Here is a 23,158-nt window from a genome sequence, read left to right as displayed (position 1 = left end):
ACTTGCTTGGTGGTGCTTCTTGCTTAATGGTGTTGCAAACTCTGGGGCCTTTCAGAACAGGTATATATATATATATATATATATATATATATATATATATATATATATATATATATATATATATATATATATATATATATACTGAGATCATGTGAGATCATTTGGAACCATTTTGTGTATGAAATTAAATCCAAATAAAAATCTATTTAAATTGCAGGTTGTAATGCAACAAAATAGGAGAAACACGGGGATTAATTATTTTGCTAGGCACTGTATGTGTGGTTAGAGTCCAGTGATTGTACATCAAGCCTGTGCAAGAGAGTCAGTGCAAAAAACTATACCATAGATACAAATTAAATAAGCGGTTGAATGGAAATAGTCCGGATAGCCAATTCATTAAGTGTTCAGCAGTCTTATGGCTGGGGCTAAAGGCTGTTAAGGAGCCTTTTAGTTCCAGACTTGGCGCTCCAGTATCGCTTACTGTGTGGTAGCAGAGAGAACAGTCTATGACTTGGGTGGCTGACAATTTAACCATTTTTGGATTGGTACACCAAGATCTTGTGCCTGTCATCATCCACTAAATGGGAGATTAATCTACAACCACTGGAACCACTTTGAGTAATCTACTGTGACGTGTCAAAATCATAATTTCCATATTAAAATCAAAATGGCAGTGTATGCCGCTAGAACCTTCTGTACATTATACGCACGTTCCTGTTGTGGGAACAGGAAATCCTTATAGTGATAAAAGATGGGTGCTGTGCTCACTCAGCTCAGTACTACTCTGTACTAGGTAGATTTGACAGTGGTGAGACCCCTATGTTAGACCAATATGTGTCCACGGTTTAGTTGTAACATCTTACACTCCATTTACATCTTAGCTTACTGCTCTAACAGACATTTTTGGCTGTACTAGTTTTCTTGACGTAATGTTTACTACTATAAAGTATGCATCAGGTCATTTAGATGTGTATAATGTGACCACATTCAACTGCATGTAGTCACGGTCTATTAGTAGCAGGCAGGCAGATCACAATGATGAAGGTTTCTGTTCCTCTTTACAGGATAGAACGATAAAGCCTTAAATCGTAGCGTGAGTCTCTCCCTTGGAAGATATTAGGTGTAACGCCTCTTTGGGTAATGCCCATTTAAGAGGACATATCTGGACACAATGTTGTAAAACCAGACTTTTTTAGTGTGTCGTGCAAACAACATAAAGATGTCAATGAGCTTGACGGTTTCAAGTGTATTTGCTAATTGCCTGCAGCCCCGATCCATTACTCAATGTTAGACTATTGGTATGATGTTTGACCCTAGAGGATGGCTTCACAAAATGGCAGTTCAATGTGATCTTCAAAGTAAGACCGAGGAAGTACAGTACAGTAGATACATATGGCCTTGGAAACAGCTTCCAGATGTAACTTTTTCATCTTCAACCTAGAAGTTAATCCGACCTGTTAATCATCAAGATTCTGTCATGAAATGTCTGGTACCTCAGGCCATCCCTGTCTCGTTCAAAGGCATCACCATCCTCTTATCATGAGAGAGTGTTTTAATCCACTGACAGTCACTACTAATGGATGGTGTTCAGATTAATTGTGCACATTCTCTCGCTCCCGGACTGGAACAGCAGTGCTGAACACTGTTGCAGCTGAATGCTACTGAAGTTGAGCATTGCTGTAACTGCCAGCATTAAAATGTCTTATACTAGTGACATAATGTTTTCAATATGGTTCTCTGTTGTATAGTCTGGTGTATTTCCTGCAGATTAATGGGCCTCCCTCATTGCCCTTACAAAAATGAATTTATTGGGCCAAACTTCCCGCAGGTTTGTGGCAAATTGTTTGCCACTAGTGGTGAATCTGCAGCAAACCTTTGGCAACAATAATATTTATTGCCCCTAGTGGCAAACAGTTCCTTTTTGCAGATGGATACCCTTCTCCTACCCGTGGTGTTGGAAGAGGCTGCATCAACACCCTGGAAAGATGTTTGTGGTGCACTCATAACACTTTTTTTGAGTGAAAAATTAGTGTATCGTCTTCAAGCTTGATAAGGTCAGCAAATGCATGTATTATTCTCATAAATGTAGCCCATACATTCATTATTTGTAACAATTAGATCTTTCAATGCTTTAAACTGGTAGCTAGCTCATCTTGATCATGTGTTGTTTCTTTTTCTTTCCAGAAGCAATCAGTTACAAGGCAAAAGTACAGATTGAGGCCTTCAATCAAACTGAGGACAGATACATATATGTGCACCAGGTCAAGGCTTCTTGCATGCATAGATTTGAGATTTAAGTTAACAATAACTCATTTTGGAAAAATAATATGAATTGCCATATTAGGCATAACCCAATTGTATGTTGCTTTTCTTCCACCCAAGCCTTATACACCTGAGTCAGGAAGCAGACAACTGTCTCTTAATGATGAAGTCCCCAGTCTAGATTGAATATCATATTTATTTGATTAGCTTGAATCAATTGTGTTAAGACTTGGCTGAAGAAGAATCTTGCATACTATGGCTCTATTGGAACAGTTGGCCACACATTTAAAGGTACATTTAGTAGGCCTAAGTCCCAGTTTCTGCTAGCTACATTGTTTGTTTATATAGCATTTATACAAGGCAGAAATATTATTACCTAGCTGAAAAATGTAGAATGCCAGCTTGAGTGAGAAGCATAGCAACATCAAGGCAACTTTGTAACAGCTGAACCCATTTTTAAAAAGCCAAACCTGCCCATTAGCTGTTGAGTCTACCTTTGATGATGCCAAAATAATAATAAAAAATTCAGCGATTGTTTTCAGTATAGTAATGTTGTTTTTGTGTTTTCTGATTGTTTCAGTGCATGCATTCAACATGTTTTGAACAAAGGACTTCCACAGGGCACCATTCCCAAAGTTCACTCAAAAAGGCAATAGTTATGCAATGGGTTGATTTAGTTTTTAAAAAATGTTGTTTTAATCTTCCATTGGTTGAAAGCTATTGCTCAGTTATCACTTGGCTCATGTTCATTCTGTAGTTGCCCCTTTTATCATCCTAAGGTCAACATCCCCATAGTGTTCACATTTCTCTCATGTTAATGTTGTCAATACATTGAATACATGTTTAGGATATTTAGTATATTTAGCTTTCTCTGTGAGAAGCAAGTTCATTTAAAATGATGTAACTTGGTTTTTATAGGTAAAACATTTCAATGTTGTTAACACACAGTAACCAAAAACCTAATTTGCATATGAGCTGACTAGGTGAAAAATCTCTTGATGTGCTCTTGAGCAAGGTACTTAACCCTAATTTCTCCTGTAAGTCACTCTGGACAAGACTGTCTGCTAAATATGTACAGTGAGTGTGTGGAATAGGTTAGGTAGTTAAGACGATGCACTTCAGCTCACTACCAATTCCACACTCAACTTTCCCAGGGGGCAGCAGCAACCTTGTCCAAGTGCTAAGCCTGGTTGATAACGAGACAGGTGCTAAGCCTGGTTGATAAAGGGACAGGTGCAGCCAATTAAGGTGATTGTCCTGCAGTATCTAATGACTACCAGCTGCAATCAATTAATTGACAATTGACTACCTTTGTGGGTGTGGATATACCAAACATTTCTGTTGACCAAAAAAACATCAGCTGAATCTCACACTAGCCTAGTGGTTACGAAGCCAGGTTGTAATTTTCACAGGAATAAATTACCTGAATGCAGAGCAATGAAGTTGATGGTTGGGGTTTTGACTGGTTTCTGGTTTTTAGACGGGCTTTATCTCAGAGTTGATGTTTTTGTAGCCAAGTTTCATAGTTTTGCAGCTCAGTGTTTTATGGAGGGGGAAAAGGAACATTCTGGAAAAATAGATATTGGTGATTGAAGTAGTTTTTATTTTTGTTGGGGAGGTGTTAGGTAGTTTAGAGAGCACACTATATCTCACTACCACTTCAAAATCAGTAGGCTAGTTATTGGTTTCATAACTGTGTTTGTGAGTGTGTGCATCTGTTTTATAACCAAAATATTTCACACTTATTGTGATACTCATGGTCATCAGTGACCAATGTGTGGGAAGTTGTTTTGACTTGGGCCTCTATGGTGCTATGGTCTAATGGAGTGTAAAGCAAAAAGCACTTAGGACTTTTTTCTGAAAATCACTTTCCAGTGAGTCACATTTCACAGCTGTAAACACACAATTCTATTCTCACTTTATCTCCAAGACCTTTCAACGATTCAATCATCGATTTTGCATCTCTCACTGCTGTCTACTTTAAAACTTTGCTCTGAGAATATTTGGATGTTTGCCAGAGCCAATCCCATTTTCTTCCGGGAACTTTAGAGGCATTTTGCATAATTCTATCAATTATGTATGTTTTCATATACAGGTGTCTCTCGTGAGGTCCGTTACCTAACGTAGGCCTACGACTATTATGACATCATAACCACACGCACTCTCTTGGGGACACCGTGGAATTCATACGAGACACACCGTGATTAAGGCAAGCCGCAGCGGTGTAAACGAGCACATAAGTAGTTTTGGGGGGTATCTGTACATACTTTTAAGGAATGTAGTGAAGTAAAAGTTGTCAAAAATATAAATAGTAACGTACTGTACAGATACCCCAAAAAACGTGCTTGAAAGTATTTTTACCTAAGTACTTTAAACCATTGGTTATAGCCCTATTTGGATGGGTGTTACTAGAGACGTTGGATTTGTAATTATTATCCAAGGATATGCGTTATTCCAGAGGACGATTCACACAAGATGAGTTCGTTTTTCCAAACTATCTTTTTGTTCAGTGCATTTAAATTGAAGTGTGATCATGCTGATTATTTTAGTGATCCATCCATGGCAGAGCTACCATTCGTTAGGTTCTCCAACCCTAATCTAGGGCATCTGATTAATTAATTAGCTGGATGATAAACTGAATCAGGTTAGTTAAAAGTGGGGTTGGAGCAAAACCTATAGGAAGGTAGCTATCCAGGAACAGAATTGGAGAGCCCTCACCTATGCCATAAAACAGGGTTGAATTAAATAGCCTAAACTATAGAAAACACATTTTATTGCAAATTTAGGCCTAATTCAACTGATACATTTGGCGATGTTAAATTTAAATTCACTGGCACAACGAATAATACCTTAACCGTACACCATAGTGATTGCCTAGTAAATTGACCAAAATTATATTTTAGGCTTTGTAATGTGTATCTAACCAAGATATAGCCTATGCGAACGGCACTGACTGTCTATCTGCCTGCTCCTCTTCGCTAGTGTTTGATCTTCGGTCTGTTGTGTGTAGACTAGCTCAGCCCACTCATTGATTGTCCCTACATTGCAAGACAAGACATTCCTATATCCTACATTTTATGATTACCGATGCACGGTTCCGACTGTTTGCATCTCTATCTATCGCTAGCTCGCTCTCTTTGCTGTGAGAGTTTTGTTTTTGAAATATACAAGGGAAATAGTTTCCTCCGTTGCAAAAAATACTGAATCTTAGGAGTCGAGGAGTCAATTCCGAATCTTGACGGCGGGCAAGGACTCGAGGAATCGATTAGATGAGGTGCCGTCAACTTCGCCTGATGACTTGTGTTTGACAGCGACGCTCTGCTGTGGAAAGGTAGGTTACATGTTACGTTTTTTGAAACCGAAATTAACAGGTCATTGTAGGCTATTCTAGTTCTAGACTATTCAAAATTTCACAGTTATGTCTCTTTAATATATTTACGGAGCCTATGGGCTGTATCTTCTTCCAGTGGACAATACTGTAAGTTGTTTTGCTTGTGCCTAGTCTACATTAAATGGTATTGTAAGCAATTTCACTAAGACATGATAATGTCTTTTTTTATTTGAGTCTACTATAGATGTTTTGTTTGCGTATTGCTGTTCTTACAGCCTCGTGATGGAATTGTATTTTCGAATTAATTGTGTCAAGCTGTCTAGCAATCCAGAGTTTAGCCTAAAACAATAAGGGTAGAACTGCCCATGGGACCATCCCAGCTAGCACATTTGTAACACACGCCATATCATTTCATGACTCCAAATTTACTTTGATATGATGGTTATTCTGAATATTTGGATAAAATACAGGATGAAAAATACAGAAAAATATATACTTTTAGTAAACGTTCTGTTAAAGTAATGAAATGCGAAGAAAATAACATTTATTTTGTCAAGTTTCAATGTGTTGAGAATGTTCCATGGCAAGCAATTCCCAGAACATTGTGGGAAGTATAGTATGCAAAATAACCATAGGACAACCACGCTCTCACCAAGCTCTAAGAAACATATGGATCTCAGAACGTTATGCTAGCTGGCATGTATGTTTCCTCAGCCCCATGTTCCCTCAGCTCTAAGTTAACTCAGTATTTCCCTCAAGCTATGTTCCCTCAGCCCCATCTTTACTCAGCCTTGTGTTCCCTCAGTTCTATCTTCTAAACCAGGCGTTAGCAAGCCAAATGAGAGGAAAAACAGATTGTAACCCTGTTTAGGGAGGGGAAAAAAATATTTTTCACATCCTTGAAGTCAACAGATCTTTTGGTAACTTGATTCACTGTTGCTTGAATCAATAAATAAGGATCATCAATAACAGATCAGATGTATGTTTATTGTAACATCATTTTTGTACTTTGAAAAAAACTGCTAAGAGAAAGCAAGAAAATGCAATTCTGCTGTAATATTGACAAAAGGTCATGGTCATAATGATTGAACATATTCAGTAGGTCCCATACGCTTACATATTCATGGATGCTGAAAATAATCCAGATTTTTCTACCTTATAACAATAAACATTTGTGCCAATTTGATTGAAATTGGTTCTGTGGGTACTGAGTGAAAATTGGACTGAGAGAATATAGGGCAGACCCCCAGGTCATGTGACAACGATGCAGTAGGCCCTATAGGCTATTTTAAACTGGTTAGGCTACTGTAAATTGACCACAGCCAGACTTATAAAACTATACATTACCGTAAACGGTTCTCATTTAAACAATTTGAAAGCTCTTGCGGTTCTCATTTAAACAATTTGAAAGCTCTTACATAAAACTCAAATCTAAATTCACATGTCATAAAACTGTTGACTGAACACAGCGCACCTTGTTGCCAATTGATTTGTTTTCTTAAAAAAAAAAAAAACATTGAACTAGGCAAGTCAGTTAAGACCACATTCTTATTTACAATGATGGCTTACTTATCCTGCTGCCTATTCTCTAAAACTGTTGAGCATTTGATAGTATTTTCTAGTAGATGTAGAGACTGATTGTTAACACCGATGAGAGGGCATCTGGCAGACAATAATATCAGATTTCATATTCAAAATGTGATTTAAAAAAAAAACATTTTTGTTATTATGGAAAGATGCTGCTTTCCTAACTACTAGAAATTGCAAGGAAATTGGAGACTGACTACATTAGATGATAGCGCCATGATTAAGCTTTTCCTGACCTCATGATCTTAAAAGGAAAAGCATAATATTGTAATTTAGGCCTTTTAGAGGTGGACTGCAACTAAGGCATGCATTAAAAATGGCACAATCCATACATACACTATTATTCCTGTTGTAATTAATAATTGTTGTAATACTAGTTGTCGTCTGTAATTTCCTGTCCTCTCTCTCTTTGGTGCATTTATCCAGTGGTAATCGACTCTCATTAGTTGGAAAACAAAATTGAATGAGTACAGAAATGAGCATTATGATAGTGGCTGAGTGCTTCAGTGTAATTACTCTCGTGACGGTGTAGTCAAATCATGGAGGTAGACTGGGAAGACTGGAGCCTGGTTGCAACATCTCCCTCATAATGCATGCCATTCCTTCAAGGAATACAGGCGATACCTGATACCGGTTTGCATCCTGGTCCCAGAAAGACTGGAGGTCAAGCCATAGCTGGAAGGGTCTCGCATAGTAAACAAAATCAATAACTACATCTCAGCAACCACAGCTATCTACTAAGCCACTAATATTGAGCTGAACCCTTCTCTCTCTCTCTGTGTTCAATATTTGATTGGTGAACTTCTCTGATACGTTTTCTTATTTATATGATCTACTAGAGCATATGACGTTCTGGCCGCAGTGATTTGGGTTCATACCTTCATTGCATTTAGAACAAGTTCCTCAGTGATAGCATTCTAGGATGTCATTTGGAGAATCTGTTTCCTTTTTTTCCCATTTTGGATATTTCAGGTCCAAGCCAAAATATGTTTAAAGGGTAGAATTTGATAGTGCATATGTGTTTCCTGGGGTGGTATAACACCATCCTCAAATTCTGTTAGCATTCACTATTTGCGCCTCCCGTATGTCCCCATGATAGTCTCTAATTTTACCAGTAGGCTTTGTCATTTCCATTTTGTTTGATGGCAATAGTGAATGACGAGTAAACTGACCTCTGAAAAGTCAGTTTTAATTAAGGACATCATTAAGTACATTTTGACATAACGTTAACATAGCTGCATTTCCTGCCAAGAGATACTACAGGCTATGACAGTTATGTTTGTGTGTTCACTAGCTCCCACACTATGGAATCCATGGGGTTAAAGTCTCGATCAACCATAAATTATAGTTGTCTAGTAAGGCTTGATTAAAGGGATAATCCACCCTAAAAATAAAAATCATGACAACGATTTTCATTATGTTGCTACCAACCTTTTTATAACTGCAACATTAAACATTTGTTTTTACATAGTGTTATTTAACACTAACACTGTTAATCATATGAATTAGTGGTTTGGGATAGATTATCCCAATATGATAAAAGATTGCAGTCAGAATCCAATATAACTGCAGTTAGTGTGACGTGGTAAGGTTGGACCAAGGTGTAGAGAAAAGACCAGACGAAGAATCCGTGGTTAAAGATAAACACAATACTTTACTGAGAAACTGTAGCCGCAGGATCACAGTACAGTTGGGGAAAAAATAAAACGTCTTAAACTCACTCAGGAAACGACCGCACACGGTAAACAATTCAAGCTTCTGCTACATAGGAAAACAGAAAACGCAACTCTTTTAACAGGGAAACAATCATGAAATAATAAGACACATCTGAGTCCAATAAAAGCCCCTAGGGTGGTCTCTGCCACCCCCTGGTGCCAGGAGGAACCATGATAGTTAAAGTGCAGTATAACTGCATTATACTGCAAATACTGCCTCCAAAATAACATTTTTTTTATTGCAGTGTAACTGTAGATAGAGTGCAGTATAACTGAAGTTCAACTGCAGTACACTCCAGTTATTCTGCAATTACTGCATTCAAAGTATCACAGTCAACTGCAGTTAGTGCTCTTTTACTGCAGTTTCAAAACGACAATCTTTTTTTGTAAGGGGTCTGAAGTTTAAACAGTGTCCGCATGTTAAGATAAGCCAGGCGGCAACAGCCTGATCACTCTGTTTAATAAAAGTGTGAATGTAGCAATCAGGCTGGTTCCACCAGGCTATGGAATTTTTTTCAGTAGTGGGGGGGATTGATACAGTTACATATTTCAATTTAAAAAATATATATGTAGCGTCAGCTAGTGGTAGTCGGCTATATGCCTGCCTGTATTTTTCATCCTATAGCTTATTCTCCATCTTATTTTTAATAGTAAATTTAGACGACATGTTTTCAGCACTTTTATTTCTATGACTGATCAAAACTAATTTACTTAGTTTTGTTTCTTGTATAATACATTATGTACATGATCTTATACTGGATTAAGCCTACATTTGTGTTAACTGTAATTTCTTTAGTTATGCTCCACCTTTCCCTCATCTTGGTTCCAATAGTTTATATATTTTTCTAAGAGACAGTCAGTTGGATATGCTCTCTACAAGGTTTTGTATATCTTCCTTATCATATGAACATCATTTTCTGACTCAAATAAGATTCCCTCAAGGTTGCTCTGATGGCCAAAACATTTCAAATCGATATTTTATGATATGTAACTTAAGTTGCATGTATTTGAAACTATCTACACTGGTCAGTCCAAAATTACTTTTTAATTCTGTCATTGATTTTTTTTTTACACTTCCTCTTACCAAATCATTTACCTTTTTTGATAATATATAAATATGCCAATGACTGGAATGAATTGCAAAAATCAAGGAAGCTGGAGTCTTATATCTCCCTCTGTAACTTTAAGCATCAGCTACACATCTATCACTCCAGTATTAATGCTAAATTGTAATTATTTTGCCTCTATGGTCTATTTATTGCCTACCTCCCTACTCTTCTACATTTGCACACACTGTACATAGATTTTTCTTTTCTTTTGTGTTATTGACTAAGTTTGTTTATGTGTAACTCTGTTGTTTTTTGTTGCACTGCTTTGCTTTAACTTGGCCAGGTCGCAGTTGTAAACAAGAACTTGTTCTCAACTGGCCTTCCTGGTTAAATAAAGGTTAAATTAAAAAAAAATGTAAATCTTTTTTTTTTAATTCCAAAAACAAAACAAACTTATAAACTCTGCAAAAAAAATGTCCTCTCACTATCAACTGCATTTATTTTCAGCAACTTGCTTGGGCCAAGAAACACGAGCAATGGACATTAAACCGGTGTAAATCTGTCCTTTTGGTCTGACGAGTCAAAATGTATGATTTTTGGTTCCAACCACCATGTCTTTGTGAGATGCAGAGTAGGTGAACGGATGATCTCCACATGTGTGGTTCCCACCGTGAAGCATGGAGGAGGACGTGTGATGATGTGCTTTGCTTGTAACACTGTCAATGATAACCAGCATGGCTACCACAGCATTCTGCAGTGATACGCCATCCCACCTGGTTTGTGCTTAGTGGGACTATCATTTGTTTTTCAACAGGACAATGACCCACCACACCTCCAGCCTGTGTAAGGGTTATTTGACCAAGAAGGCGAGTGATGGAGTGCTGCATCAGATGACCAGGTCTCCACAATCACCTGACCTCAACCCAATTGAGATGGTTTGGGATGAGTTGGACTGCAGAGTGAAGTAAAAGCAGCCATCAAGTGCTCAGCATATGTGGGAACTCCTTCAAGACGGTTGGAAAAGCAATCCAGGTGAAGCTGGTTGAAAGAATGCCAAAAATGTACAAGGCTGTCATCAAGGCAAAGGGTGGCAAATTTGAAGAATCTAATATATATATTACTACATGATTCCATATGTTATTTCATAGTTTTGATGTCTTCACTATTATTCTGCAATGTAGAAAATAAGAAAAATATAGAAAAACCCTTGAATGAATAGGTGTGTCCAAACTTTTGACCGGTACTGTACGTTTGAAGAAGGACTGCCACTTAAGTACTGTGGTTGTTTTGTAAAGTATAGTGGATGGTGGGGGTCTACTTTGGGTGAGTTGGTCCTCTGAGAGACTGAAATGGGATTTGTGTAGGCCCCACGCACACCTCAGAGAAGTGTTTGATGCCCTCCCAGTCACCCCATCCCAATCCCCCAGACAGCCCCTCTCCTTTCTCACCAATAACCACCATTAAATCTTAGTTCTAATAACAAACAAGGAATACTAATGATTCAACATCCTTTCCTAATATGTCCAGAACTCATATTCATTTTACAATGGGTTTACAAGACATAAAAAAATATATAATTATACATTTAAGTCCTTTATTCTCTCTCCCGAACCAAATCCATCCCTCTCCACCACCTCCCTGTTCTCCCCCCTTTACCCCACCCAAGCCAAGCTTATTCCCACCTCCCACCTTTACTCCCCCTTGCCCCACCCCCAAGCCAAGCTTGTCCCACACTCCCATCCTTACCCACCTTTGCCCCCCCAAGCCAAAACAAATGTTCTCATGCTCTCTCTTGTCTCTCTGCATTAGACATGTAGTAAGCAATAAGTTTGGAACATCAAATTGCAATACAATTGCAGTATCGTATCATAAATACATGTAGAATCACAATACATCACAAAATCACAATACACCTAAGTATCATGATAATATTGTATCGTGAGGTCTCTGGCAATTCCCAGACAGTTTCCATGTTTTTCATCAGAAACTAGATGTTTGAAAGCTGTAAGTAGTTTTCGAGGTCAGTCGAGTGTAATTATTCCAGTTTTGGAATAATTACTCAGCCACAACAATTCAGCTACAACATATTATATAGTCTCTGCTGAATGGAAGTGTATACCGTTTATGATTCTGTCCTCTTGAGGTAAACTGAAATTTCATAAACTTTATCTACACATTTCTGACTAAGCCAAAATTCTGTCTTCTCATTTGTCAGGGTGAAGAAAAAAGACAATGGAAATCTTCAAAATGGACTAGTTCCTCCTCTTCTGAAGTGTGTTGGGAATAGCCAAACCTCCTCCAGCCACCATGAACCACTCTAACGAGTCGACCCCACTGTGCTTTTCCATCAACAGTCCCCCCTTCAACTACACCCACACCATTGCTTCCGCCTACTTCTCATCAGTGTTTAGTGCACTGGGCCTCACCTTCAACCTCATCGCCTTCGTGGTCCTCCTGAAGTCCTTCCTACGCACGCAAAGCCGGTCGCGCTCCTCCTTCCTCATCTTCCTCTGCGGCCTGGTGTTTACCGACTTCATGGGCCTCCTGGTCACTGGCTCCATCGTGGTCTCCTTCCACTTCACCCAGTTCAACTGGCGCCTCCTGGACCCGCACTGCCACTTCTGCAACTTCATGGGCATGTCTATGGTCTTCTACGGCCTGTGCCCGCTTCTGCTGGGAGCCACCATGGCCATGGAGCGTTTCGTGGGCATTAATCGGCCGTTCGCCCGCTCGACCAGCATGATGACCAAGTCGCGGGCAGTGTCCATAGTGCTGCTGGTATGGGCAGGGGCGGGGTGCATCTCACTGCTGCCCCTGGTTGGTGTTGGGAGCTACCACATGCAGATACCGGGCTCCTGGTGCTTCTTTAAAATTAGCTCAGAGGCAAGCGACATGGCCTTTTGCCTGCTTTTCTCACTGGTAGGGCTGCTGTCCATCGCTGTGTCCTTCCTGCTCAATACAATAAGCGTGGTGACCCTGGTCAAGGTGTGCTGCAGCCAGGACGCTAGGCAGCGGCGCCGCGACTACGAGGTGGAGATGATGGTGCAGCTAATCTGGATCATGATGATCGCTTCCATCTGCTGGTGCCCCCTGCTGGTAAGTGGCGGCCTATGGCACTCTGTCAACACATGCACACACAATAAAAAGTACATACAGGGCCTTCAGAAAGTATTAATATACCTTGATTTATTTCACATTTTGTTTTGTTACAGCCTGAATTCAAAATGAATAAAATTGGTAATTTTTCTCACCCATCTACACACAATACACCTTAATGACAAAGTGAAAACATGTTTTTAGAAATGTTTGAAAATGTATTGAAAATGAAATACAGATATCTAATTTACATAAGTATTCACACCCCTTTGGCAGCGATTACTGCTGTGAGTACTTCTGGGTAAGGCTCTAAGAGTGTTGCAGACCTGGATTGTTCAATATTTATTCTTTTAAAAAATTCTTCAAGCTCTGTTAAGTTGGTTGTTGATCATTGCTAGACAGCCATTTTCAAGTTTTGCTATAGATTTTCAAGCTGACTTCAGTCAACTAACTACTCCACTCAGGAACATTTAATGATGTCTTGGTAAACAACTCCAGTGTATATTTGGCCTTGTGTTTTAGGTTATTGTCCTGCTGAAAGTTGAATTTGTCAACCCAGTATCTGTTGGAAAACAGACTGAATCAGTTTTTTGGGGGGATTTTGCCTCTAATTAGCTCTATTTCATTTATTTTTATCCTAGTCCTTATCCTTTATTCTACAAGCATACCCATAACATGATGCAGCCACCACCATGCTTGAAATTATGAAGTGATGTGTCATGTTGGATTTGCCCCAAACATAATGCTTTGTAGATTTACTTTAATGACTTATTGCAAACAGATGAATGTTTTTAAATATTTTTATTCTATACATGCTTCCTTCTTTCACTCTATCATGTAGGTTAATATTGTGGAGTAACTACATTGTTATTGATCCATCCTAAGTTTTCTCATATCACATTAAACTCTCTAACTGTTTTAAAGTCACCATTGGCTCATGGTTTAATCCCTGAGCGGAATCTTTCCTCTCTGGCAACTGAGTTAGTGTCACATCCTAATCTGTTTCACCTGTCTTTGTGCTCGTCTCCACCCCCCTCCAGGTGTTGCCCATCTTCCCCATTGTATTTATACCTGTGTTCTCTGTTTGTCTGTTGCCAGTTCATTTTTATTTGTCAAGACTACCAGCGCTTTTCCCTTGCTCCTGTCGGTTTCTAGTTCCAGTTTTCTAGTTTTCACCATTCCGCCTGCCCTGAGCCTGCCTGCCGTTTCTGTACCTTGTCACCCCACACATGAATGGTCTCAGGATGCTTTACTGTTGGCATGACACAGGACTGATGGTAGCGCTCACCTTGTCTTCTCCGGACAATCTTTTTCCGGATGCTCCAAACAATCAGAAAGGGGATTCATCAGAGAAAATGACTTTACCCCAGTCCTCAGCAGTCCAATCCCTGTACCTTTTGTAGAATATCAGCCTGTCCCTGATGTTTTTCCTGGAGAGAAGTGGCTTCTTTTGTTGCCCTTCTTGACACCAGGTCATCCTCCAAAAGTCTTCGCTGTGCGTGCAGATGCACTCACACCTGCCTGCTGCCATTCCTGAGCAAGCTCTGTACTGGTGGTGCCCCGATCCCGCAGCTGAATCCACTTTAGGAGACGGTCCTGGTGCTTGCTGGACTTTCTTGGGTGCCCTGAAACCTTCTTCACAACAATTGAACCGTTCTCCTTGAAGTTCTTGATGATCCGATAAATGGTTGATTTAGGTGCAATCTTAATGGCAGCAATATCCTTGCCCTTTTTTTGCAAAGCAATGATGACGGCACGTGTTTCCTTGCAGGTAACCATGTTTGACAGAGGAAGAACAATGATTCCAAGCACCACCCTCCTTTTGAAGCTTCCAGTCTGTTATTTGAACTCAATCCGCATGACAGAGTGATCTCCAGCCTTGTCCTCGTCAACACTCACACTTGCGTTAACGAGAGAATCACTGACATGTCAGCTGGTCCTTTTGTGGCATGGCTGAAATGCAGTGGAAGTGTTTTTTGGGGGATTCATTTCATTTGCATGGCAAATGAATTTCAATTCATCTGATCACTCTTCATAATATTCTGGAGTATGTGCAAATTGCCATCATACAAACTGAGGCAGCAGACTTTGAAAATTAATATTTCTGTCATTCTCAACTTTTGGCTGTGACTGTACACACAGATCATACACGTAATGTTAGCTAGCGAGCCAGCCATGTAACATCAGCTAGCTAGCTAACAGTAAGCTTCAACTTGCAATGAAAACAACTTTCTGACGAAATTAGAAATGTATAATATTTGAAACTGTAGCTGGACCCTTACTCGGTACATGGATGAATGCTTCACAGCAGACTGCAACCCCTTTCATTATATAAGACGTCCTGTGTCGTTTCTGTTTTGCTTGTACAGCTTGCTTTGCCCACCGTTGTTGTCAAGTCACTCTGGTTCACACTGACTGTGTGCAATGCCATAAGAATCATCGTAAGCTTTAGCCCCACCCAAACTATGACCATTTTACTCAGCCCTAGCAGAGCTGGTTTGGCTGTTTTCATGTTAGGATTAACTAGACATACTGACCAGCTCAAATAGACAGAAGTGTGCTATATGGCAGACGTATCCAAATGGATCTCTCAGCATGTCCAGCCCACTCATTATATTAGCCAATCATTGCTAGCAGGAAGGTTGCTGTCTTTTTCTGTGGCTTAACCAACTAGACCCGTAATTTTAACAATTTTATTCGTATTTACAGATGCCATACAAGTTTGTTAATAAGGCACGGGAAAGTTCACATGTTCGAGAAGGCATTTCTGCCAAAAATATATTTTGATTAAAAAAAGTTCACGTTCAAATGGCTGTCCTGTGAAGTAGTGACCCGCAGCATAGTTTCCTGAAACTGGTCACATTGTCTGTCAAGGGTTATTTTAACTTGCTTTGTACACTAGAGGGTACTATATGTTGGTCATGGGTCGTGTGTGTGTGTGTGTGTGTGTGTGTGTGTGTGGGGGGGGGTGTAGCAGCACAGGTGACCGGGAAGGGAGAGCACATACAGTTCTTACCGTATCACAGATGTAGCTTATAGAATGCATCTCGCTGCACCTTTTCTACAGGAATGTGTTTTGGAGCTATTTAAATTTTATATGCGCAATACATGGGAACTTCACCCAAAAACGTTTGGACATCTGATTTTTGTTGTGTTATGGACAGATCTCTCCTGCGCAAGTGGCTTTTCATAGGAAATCGCCACTCCAGCCACCTTCAATCAGATATGTGACCCCTGGGTTTACATCCTGTGCCAGGAGTCAAGACTGAGGCAAAGATTTTTTTTTTTATAGCACCCCTGTCTTCACTCACCCCACATTGGTTTGGGCTATTGGGACTGTCCGGACCTCATCTCGAACCTGATCATCCAAATGCCTGAATCATTCATGCCACAATCAAAAGATGGGCTTTTCTTTATTTTCTTGTTTTGTATTGTTCAATGTTCTTCATCATTAAACTCATTAACTGCACTTGCTTCCTGACTCATCTGCATCTACGTTACAGAATATTGCCTCACAGAATGGAAACGGCAGCCAACCGAGATGTCTCCCAAATGGTCGGCGAACAGGGATACCTACTTCGTCAACACCACGATCAGCTGGCGCACCTGGGAACGGAGTTCTTCAACGTCTAGATTCTTCCCCAAGGGAGTCACTCCCAACGAGCGGCGGATCCTCTACCATGAGTTCACCCAGCGAACCAGCACCCCAGCCCATTCAGCAGTCTGCCCAGGTCAGCGATGCCCGTTTGTCCCTTCCAGACAAATATGACGGGACTCCATCCAAATGCTGTGCCTTCCTCCCCCAGTGCTCCCTCTATTTTGCTCATCAAACGGGAGCTCCCATCACTGAGCACCTACTTGAACCACGACAGGGGGACCAGACTGCTGCGGAGTACGCACTCACCTTTCATACTGTGGCAGCATCCAGCGGATGGAATGTGCTGGTGCTCCGCATCTTATTCAGAAGAGGTTTGAGTGAGGAGGTCCAGACGTAGCTGGCATGCCGAGATGACACTCTCTCATTGGACGCACTCATCGCAACGGCCATCTGTCTGGATAACCTCCTTCGGGAGCGTCAGCACTCCCATCGCTTATATCCCTCCTTTGTTGACTGATCTGAGTCAGAGCCTGAACCAATGGAGGTAGGGGCTACGCGTATCTCCACGGCTGAGTGATGCTGTCGAAGACAACTGGGGCGATGTCCCTATTGTGTCCAGGAGGGACAGCTTCAACTGTGTCCACTAAGTTCTAACCCGAGAGTCACTAAAGCAGAGGGACGGTCCAATGATCATCCGTCTCATGGGGTAGATCAGGGTGTGAGTATTCATCTTCACTCTCCAACAAACCTTTCTTAGTACCTATTTCAATAGCTGTCTGTCCCTCGTGTTGTTTCCACAGCTTTATTTGACTCCGGAGCCACAGGGAATTTTATTGACCAGGCCCTTGCCTCCTCCCTGAACATCATACCCCCTCTCCTCTCCGTTTTCAGTTCAAGCACTAGATAACCAACTACTGGGATCTGGCACAGTCACACACATCACAGCACTACTCACCATCACCGTGGGAGCCCAGATTCAAGAAAGCATCACCTTCCTCATTATCCAGGCACCCGTACACAAAGTCAGCCTCCCGTGGCTAAACGCCACGACCCCACCATGTCCTGGCCGAGGATGGAGATTACGGCCTGGGTACCCAGATGCCGGAAGACCTGATTTTCCTTACCTTGTGGTTCACGTAGGTTGAGAATCCTGTGGTTTTCCTCCAGGCCGACATCCCAGAGGTTTACCAGGATCTCTGGGAGGTTTTCTCCAAGACTCGCGCCACCTGTCTCCCTCCTCTTTGCCCCTGGGACTGAGCCATCAACCTGCTTACAGACTCTGCGCCTCTGCACAGCCGCATCTACCCAGTCGGTGGCTGAAATCAAGTCTTTGAAGGAGCACATCCAGGAGGCTCTCCAACAAGGTTTAATCCGCCCATCCGACTCCCCTGCATTGGCTGGCTTCTTTTTCGCAGTGGTGTAAAGTCCTTAAGTAAAAGTACTACTTAAGTCAGTTTTTGGGGGTATTTGACAACGTTTACATCACTACATTTCTAAAGAAAATAATGAACTTTTTACTCCATAAATTTTCACTGACACCCAAAAGTAGTCATTACATTTTGAATGCTTAGCAGGTTAGGAAATGTGGTCTAATTCACATACTTATTAAGAGAACATCCCTGGTCATCCCTACAGCCTCTGATCTGGCAGACTCACTAAACACGTGCTTCGTTTGTAAATTATATCTGAGTGTTGGAGTGTTGAAGTGTGCCCAATCTGTAAATTTAAAAAACTAGAAAAAGCGGTTTTCTGCTTTGCTTAATATAAAGAATATGAAATAATTTATACTTTTACTTTTTATCTTAAGTATATTTGAGCTTTTTTACATTTTACTTTTACTAGTATATTTAAAAACCAAATAATTTTAGACTTTTACTCAAATAGTATTTTACTGGGTGAACTTCACTTTTACTTCAGTTATTTTCTATTAAGGTATCTTTACTTTTACTCATGACTTTTTCCACCACTGCATCTTCATGGTCAAGGATGGGGGTCTTCTTCTGTGTACTGACTACAGAAGTCTCTTCCCCCTCCAGTTGGTTCCGGCCGCCATTAAACAGCTGCATGGGGCCTAATTTCTTTTACCAAGCTAGACCTGCGGAGTGCTAACAATTTGATCGGCATCTGAAAGGTATAAGGGCACCAGGCAAAACCCAGATGCAGACACCGATGGTTTGAGTCTTGATATTTATTCAACAATCCAAACGGCAAGAGTGATCGTGGTTAGGCAATGAAGCTTTTGGTCCTGGGCAGATCACTAGGACAGGATGGCCCCCACTCCGACATCGGAAGCATCAACCTCTACCACAACGCAAATTGACGTGACGGATCTGGATGGGTGCTATGGTGAACCAATGCTTCAGGTCCACAAAGGCTCTGTCGACAGCTGGAGACCATGTGAATGGTACATTGGGAGAGGTGAGTGCAGAGAGGGGGGCCGCCAGGTTGCTGTAACCCCGAATGAAACCGCGGTAGAAGTTAACAAAATCCAGGAAATGTTGCAACTGCACCCTGGACGTAGGTTGAAGCCAATCCACCACTGCTTTCACTTTTCCAGGATCCATCTGGACATTTCCCTCAATGATGACATATCCCAGAAAGGGAGTATCTGGCTCATCCGTTGCCAATGATTCTCGAGCGAGCTCGGGTGGCTTCGGATCCTCTCTAAAAAACAGCCTTCGGGGACTTCCGGATTCCTTCGAAGGTGAGCGAGCCACTGTGGATGAATGTGTGACCTAGGCCAGACCTCTTCTCGCTCCTGCGTTCCCTTAGATGTCCATCAAGTCTAATGGTGAGGGAATTGAGGTCCACCAGTATTTCCCGAGCATCTAGCTCATCTTTTACCACCTAGGATAATCCGTGAAGAAAGGTATCGAAAAGAGACTCAGGATTCCAGGCACTCTCGGCGCCCAACGTGCGAAAGTCAACAAAGTAGTCTGCCACACTACGGGAGTCTTGAGGTAATTCAATACGTTTTTGGGCCACCTCTCTCCCGGATACCGGAGAATCGAACACCTTCCTCACCTCTGCCATGAAATCCTCCAGATGATGACAAATGTCGGATTGTTTCTGCCAAACTGCCGTAGCCCAGGAGAACACCCTTCCCGACATTATCGGTCCGAAGGAAACAAAGATGACTTTGGCTCAAAAATAAGAGAGCACTGAGACAGAACCCCAGCAGGTACCAGGATCCCCAGAGTATCGCTCCGGAGGAGGTAAGCGTGGTTCTCGGGAAGCCGGAGTAGGCTGTGCAAATTCACCACTAATAGGGAAAAAGTTACTGGGTGGTTGGGGGTTCTCGGAGGTGGCAGGCTGCCTAATAACTAACTCCTGACCCAACCACCATAAAGGGACTACAACGGTTTTTGGGGTTTGCCAACTTTTACTGCCGCTTCATCAGGAACTTCAGCTCCATCGCTTCTCCTCTCACCCCTCTCCTCAGAGGTGGTCCTCGAAAGTTGGCGTGGAATCCTGCAGCTGATGAGACCTTCCGCCTGCTGAAGGGGCATTTCACCTCCGCCCCATTGCTGAAACACCCAGACCCTACACTGCCATTCATGCTGGTGTTTTGCGGGTACTATTTAATGAATCTGCCAGTTGAGTACTTGTGAGAAGTCTGTTTCTCAAAATAGACACTCTTGCTCAGTTGTGCACCAGGGCCTCCCACTTCCCTTTCTATTCTGGTTAGTGCCAGTTTGCGCTGTTCTGTGAAGGGAGTAGTACACAGCGTTGTACCAGATCTTCAGTTTCTTGGTAATTTCTCGCATGGAATAGCCTTCATTTCTCAGAACAAGAATAGACTGAATTTCAGAAGAAAATTATTTGTTTCTAGCCTTTTTGAGCCTGTAATCGAACCCACAAATGCTGATGCTCCAGATACTCAACTAGTCTAAAGAAGGCCAGTTGTATTGATTCTTTTAATCAGGACAACAGTTTTCAGCTGTGCTAACATAATTGCAAAAGGGTTTTCCAATGATCAATTAGCCTTTTTAAAATGATACACTTGGATTAGCTAACACAACATGCCATTGGAACACAGGAGGGATGGTTGCTGATAATGGGCCTCTGTACGCCTATGTAGATATTCCATTAAAAATCAGACGTTTCCAGCTATAATAGTCATTTACAACATTAAATGTCTACACTCTTTCTGATCAATTTGATGTTATTTTAATGGGCAAAAAATGTGCTTTTCTTTCAAAAACAAGGTCATTTCTAAGTGACCCCAAACTTTTGAAACGCAGTGTATATATTTTCTTTAAAATTACATCACATGCCCTTGTGCCCCCTATGGGCATGACTCCTCCGACCGCATTGACTTACTGGCTGTTAGCTGCAGTTCTGAGACACTAAGTCACTTTGGGTCTGTTAGTATTTTTGACATACAGATGTAGGATTTTTAATTGTATCACTCTTTTGTTGCTAAAAAATGTCAACTTGTAGTGTATTCAAGGTTTTAAAAGGATTCTAAAGTTTGTGATTTCCACTTTAAAATGACAGACTTGATTTGCAAAAAATGTATCAACCCATACAAAAAAATGTCCATTATTTGTAGTACACAAAATTCCTATTTTCTGTTGCTGCAGGATTATTTTCCTGCTGTAGCAAACCGGCTCAAATTAAGATCCTACAATTGCGTTAGATTATTTGCCGAACACAAGTGCATATGTTATGCCTGAGGAGTAGCGCTTGTTAGCATATCTAGCTGCTCCCAAAAGAGAGTGTTGTTGCCCTGGCGCTAATGGGACTAGCAATAAGGCTAGAGGCATGCCTATATGGGAGAATGATTGCTCTGTGGATGCTTGGGCCAGTGCCTCAGAGGCCCTGCCCAAATTAGCCCAGCAATGTACTCCCTGGGTGGACCGAGTCCTGGTCTCAGACATCTGTTTGTATGTGTGTTTGTGTGAAGGCCGAAGCTGCTGCACTTGTGTGTTCAAATGACTGATGACAACTCTCACTCTTCCTCTCACTTCCTCTGTCCTTCTATCTGTTTTTATTTTTCCCCCTTCTCATTGTCTGTCTGTAAATGGTTTGTCTTTCCTTCTCTCTCCTTATTCTGTCCTTTTCTTTATGTATATCCATCTCTCATCCTTTTCTGTCTTTCTCTCTGTCCTATTTCTTTCCCTATTACTTTATTTTTCTTTGTCTCTCTATCTACCTCTCTCTCCTCCACCCATTCCTCCCTCCTTCCCCTTACACTCCACAGGTGTTTATTACAAAGACTGTGTTTTCGGGGAGCCCACTCCGGATCCACTACCTGCTGCTCTTCATTCGCTTCGCCACCTGGAACCAAATCCTGGACCCCTGGGTGTACATCCTGTTTCGCCGTGCTGTCCTCAAGCGCCTCTACCCCCGCTGGGACTGGTCCCGGGGCTCCATCAGGACCCTGTACCCCTCCTTTGTTGGTACCGTCTGCCGGCTGACCCGTGCCTCCGTGGGCAGCGACCCGCTAGGGGGAGGCGATGGGGGTGTGTCGGTCAAAGAGGAAGGCAAACCCCAGTCGTTTAATGTGGCTCCACCTTCACCGCCTTGACTGGTTCCTGTTGTGCATTGGTGTTTACCTTCGTCGGTGAAGTTGTTTCAGAATCAACTTTATTTTACTTGGTGATATAGTGCTGTTAGTGATAGACAACATTTAGAAACAGAATACAGACAACGGAGTTTAAAAATAGTTTACATACACGACCGGTCAAAAGTTTTTGAACGCCTACTCATTCAAGGGTTTTCCTTTTATTTGTAAAATTTTCCATATTGTAGAATAGTGAAGACATCAAAACTATGAAAAAACACATATGGAATCATGTAACCAAAGTGTTAAACAAATCAAAATATATTTGAGATTCTTCAAAGTAGTCAAGCTTTGCCTTGACAGCTTTGCACAATGTTGGCATTCTCTCTTTTCCAACAGTCTTGAAGGAGTTCCCACATATGCTGAGCACTTGTTGGCTGCTTTTCCTTCACTCTGCAGTCCGACTCATCCCAAACCCTATCAATTGGGTTGAGGTTGGGGGATTGTGGAGACCAGGTCATCTGATGCAGCACTCCATCACTTTCCTTCTTGGTAAAATAGTCCTTACACAGCCTGGAGGTGTTCTGTTGAAAAACAAAGTATAGTCCCACTAAGCCCAAACCAGATGGGATGGCATATTGCTGCAGAATGCTGTGGTAGCCATGCTGGTTACGTGTGCCTTGAATTCTAAATAAATAAGTGTCACCAGCAAAGCACCCCCACACCATAACACCTCCTCCTCCATGCTTTAAGATGGGAAATACACATGCAGAGATAATCCGTTCACCCACATCGCTTCTCACAAAGACACGACGGTTGGAACCAAAAATCTCAAATTTGGACTCCAGACCAAAAGACACATTTCCACTGGTCTAATGTCTAATTGCTTGTGTTTCTTGGCTCAAGCAAGTCTCTTCTTTATTATTGGTGTCCTTTAGTAGTGGTTTCTTTGCAGCAATTTGACCATGAAGGCCTGATTCACAGTCTCCTCTGAACAGTTGATGTTGAGAT

At 41.5% G+C, this 23,158-nt stretch overlaps 1 protein-coding gene across 4 annotated transcripts; it reads left to right on the top strand.

Moving 5' to 3' along the window:
• The first annotated feature begins 4,583 nt into the window (after nt 1-4,583).
• Nucleotides 4,584-22,436, top strand: LOC112250621 (thromboxane A2 receptor-like). 4 transcript variants are annotated; one of them, XR_006083425.1, is made up of 4 exons: nt 4,584-5,593; nt 12,160-13,040; nt 16,544-17,356; nt 17,530-18,368. XR_006083425.1 is itself a non-coding variant. In XM_024420922.2 (3 exons), exons 2-3 carry the CDS (start codon nt 12,252-12,254, stop codon nt 17,033-17,035), a joined length of 1,281 nt encoding a protein of 426 aa, XP_024276690.1. In that variant the 5' UTR covers nt 4,584-5,593; nt 12,160-12,251; the 3' UTR covers nt 17,036-18,368. The 4 variants fall into 4 exon arrangements, 3 of the variants coding, with proteins under 3 accessions (XP_024276690.1, XP_024276691.1, XP_042177859.1); XM_024420922.2 differs by having other exon boundaries at nt 16,544-18,368; XM_024420923.2 differs by lacking the exons at nt 16,544-17,356; nt 17,530-18,368 and adding an exon at nt 21,845-22,436 and having other exon boundaries at nt 4,600-5,593.
• Nucleotides 22,437-23,158: the final 722 nt, after the last annotated feature.

Source organism: Oncorhynchus tshawytscha, linkage group LG05, assembly GCF_018296145.1.
Source record: "Oncorhynchus tshawytscha isolate Ot180627B linkage group LG05, Otsh_v2.0, whole genome shotgun sequence".
Lineage (NCBI taxonomy): Eukaryota > Metazoa > Chordata > Actinopteri > Salmoniformes > Salmonidae > Oncorhynchus > Oncorhynchus tshawytscha.
Note: the sequence above shows the minus strand (reverse complement) of the source record. Positions and strands in the feature narration are given on the sequence as shown.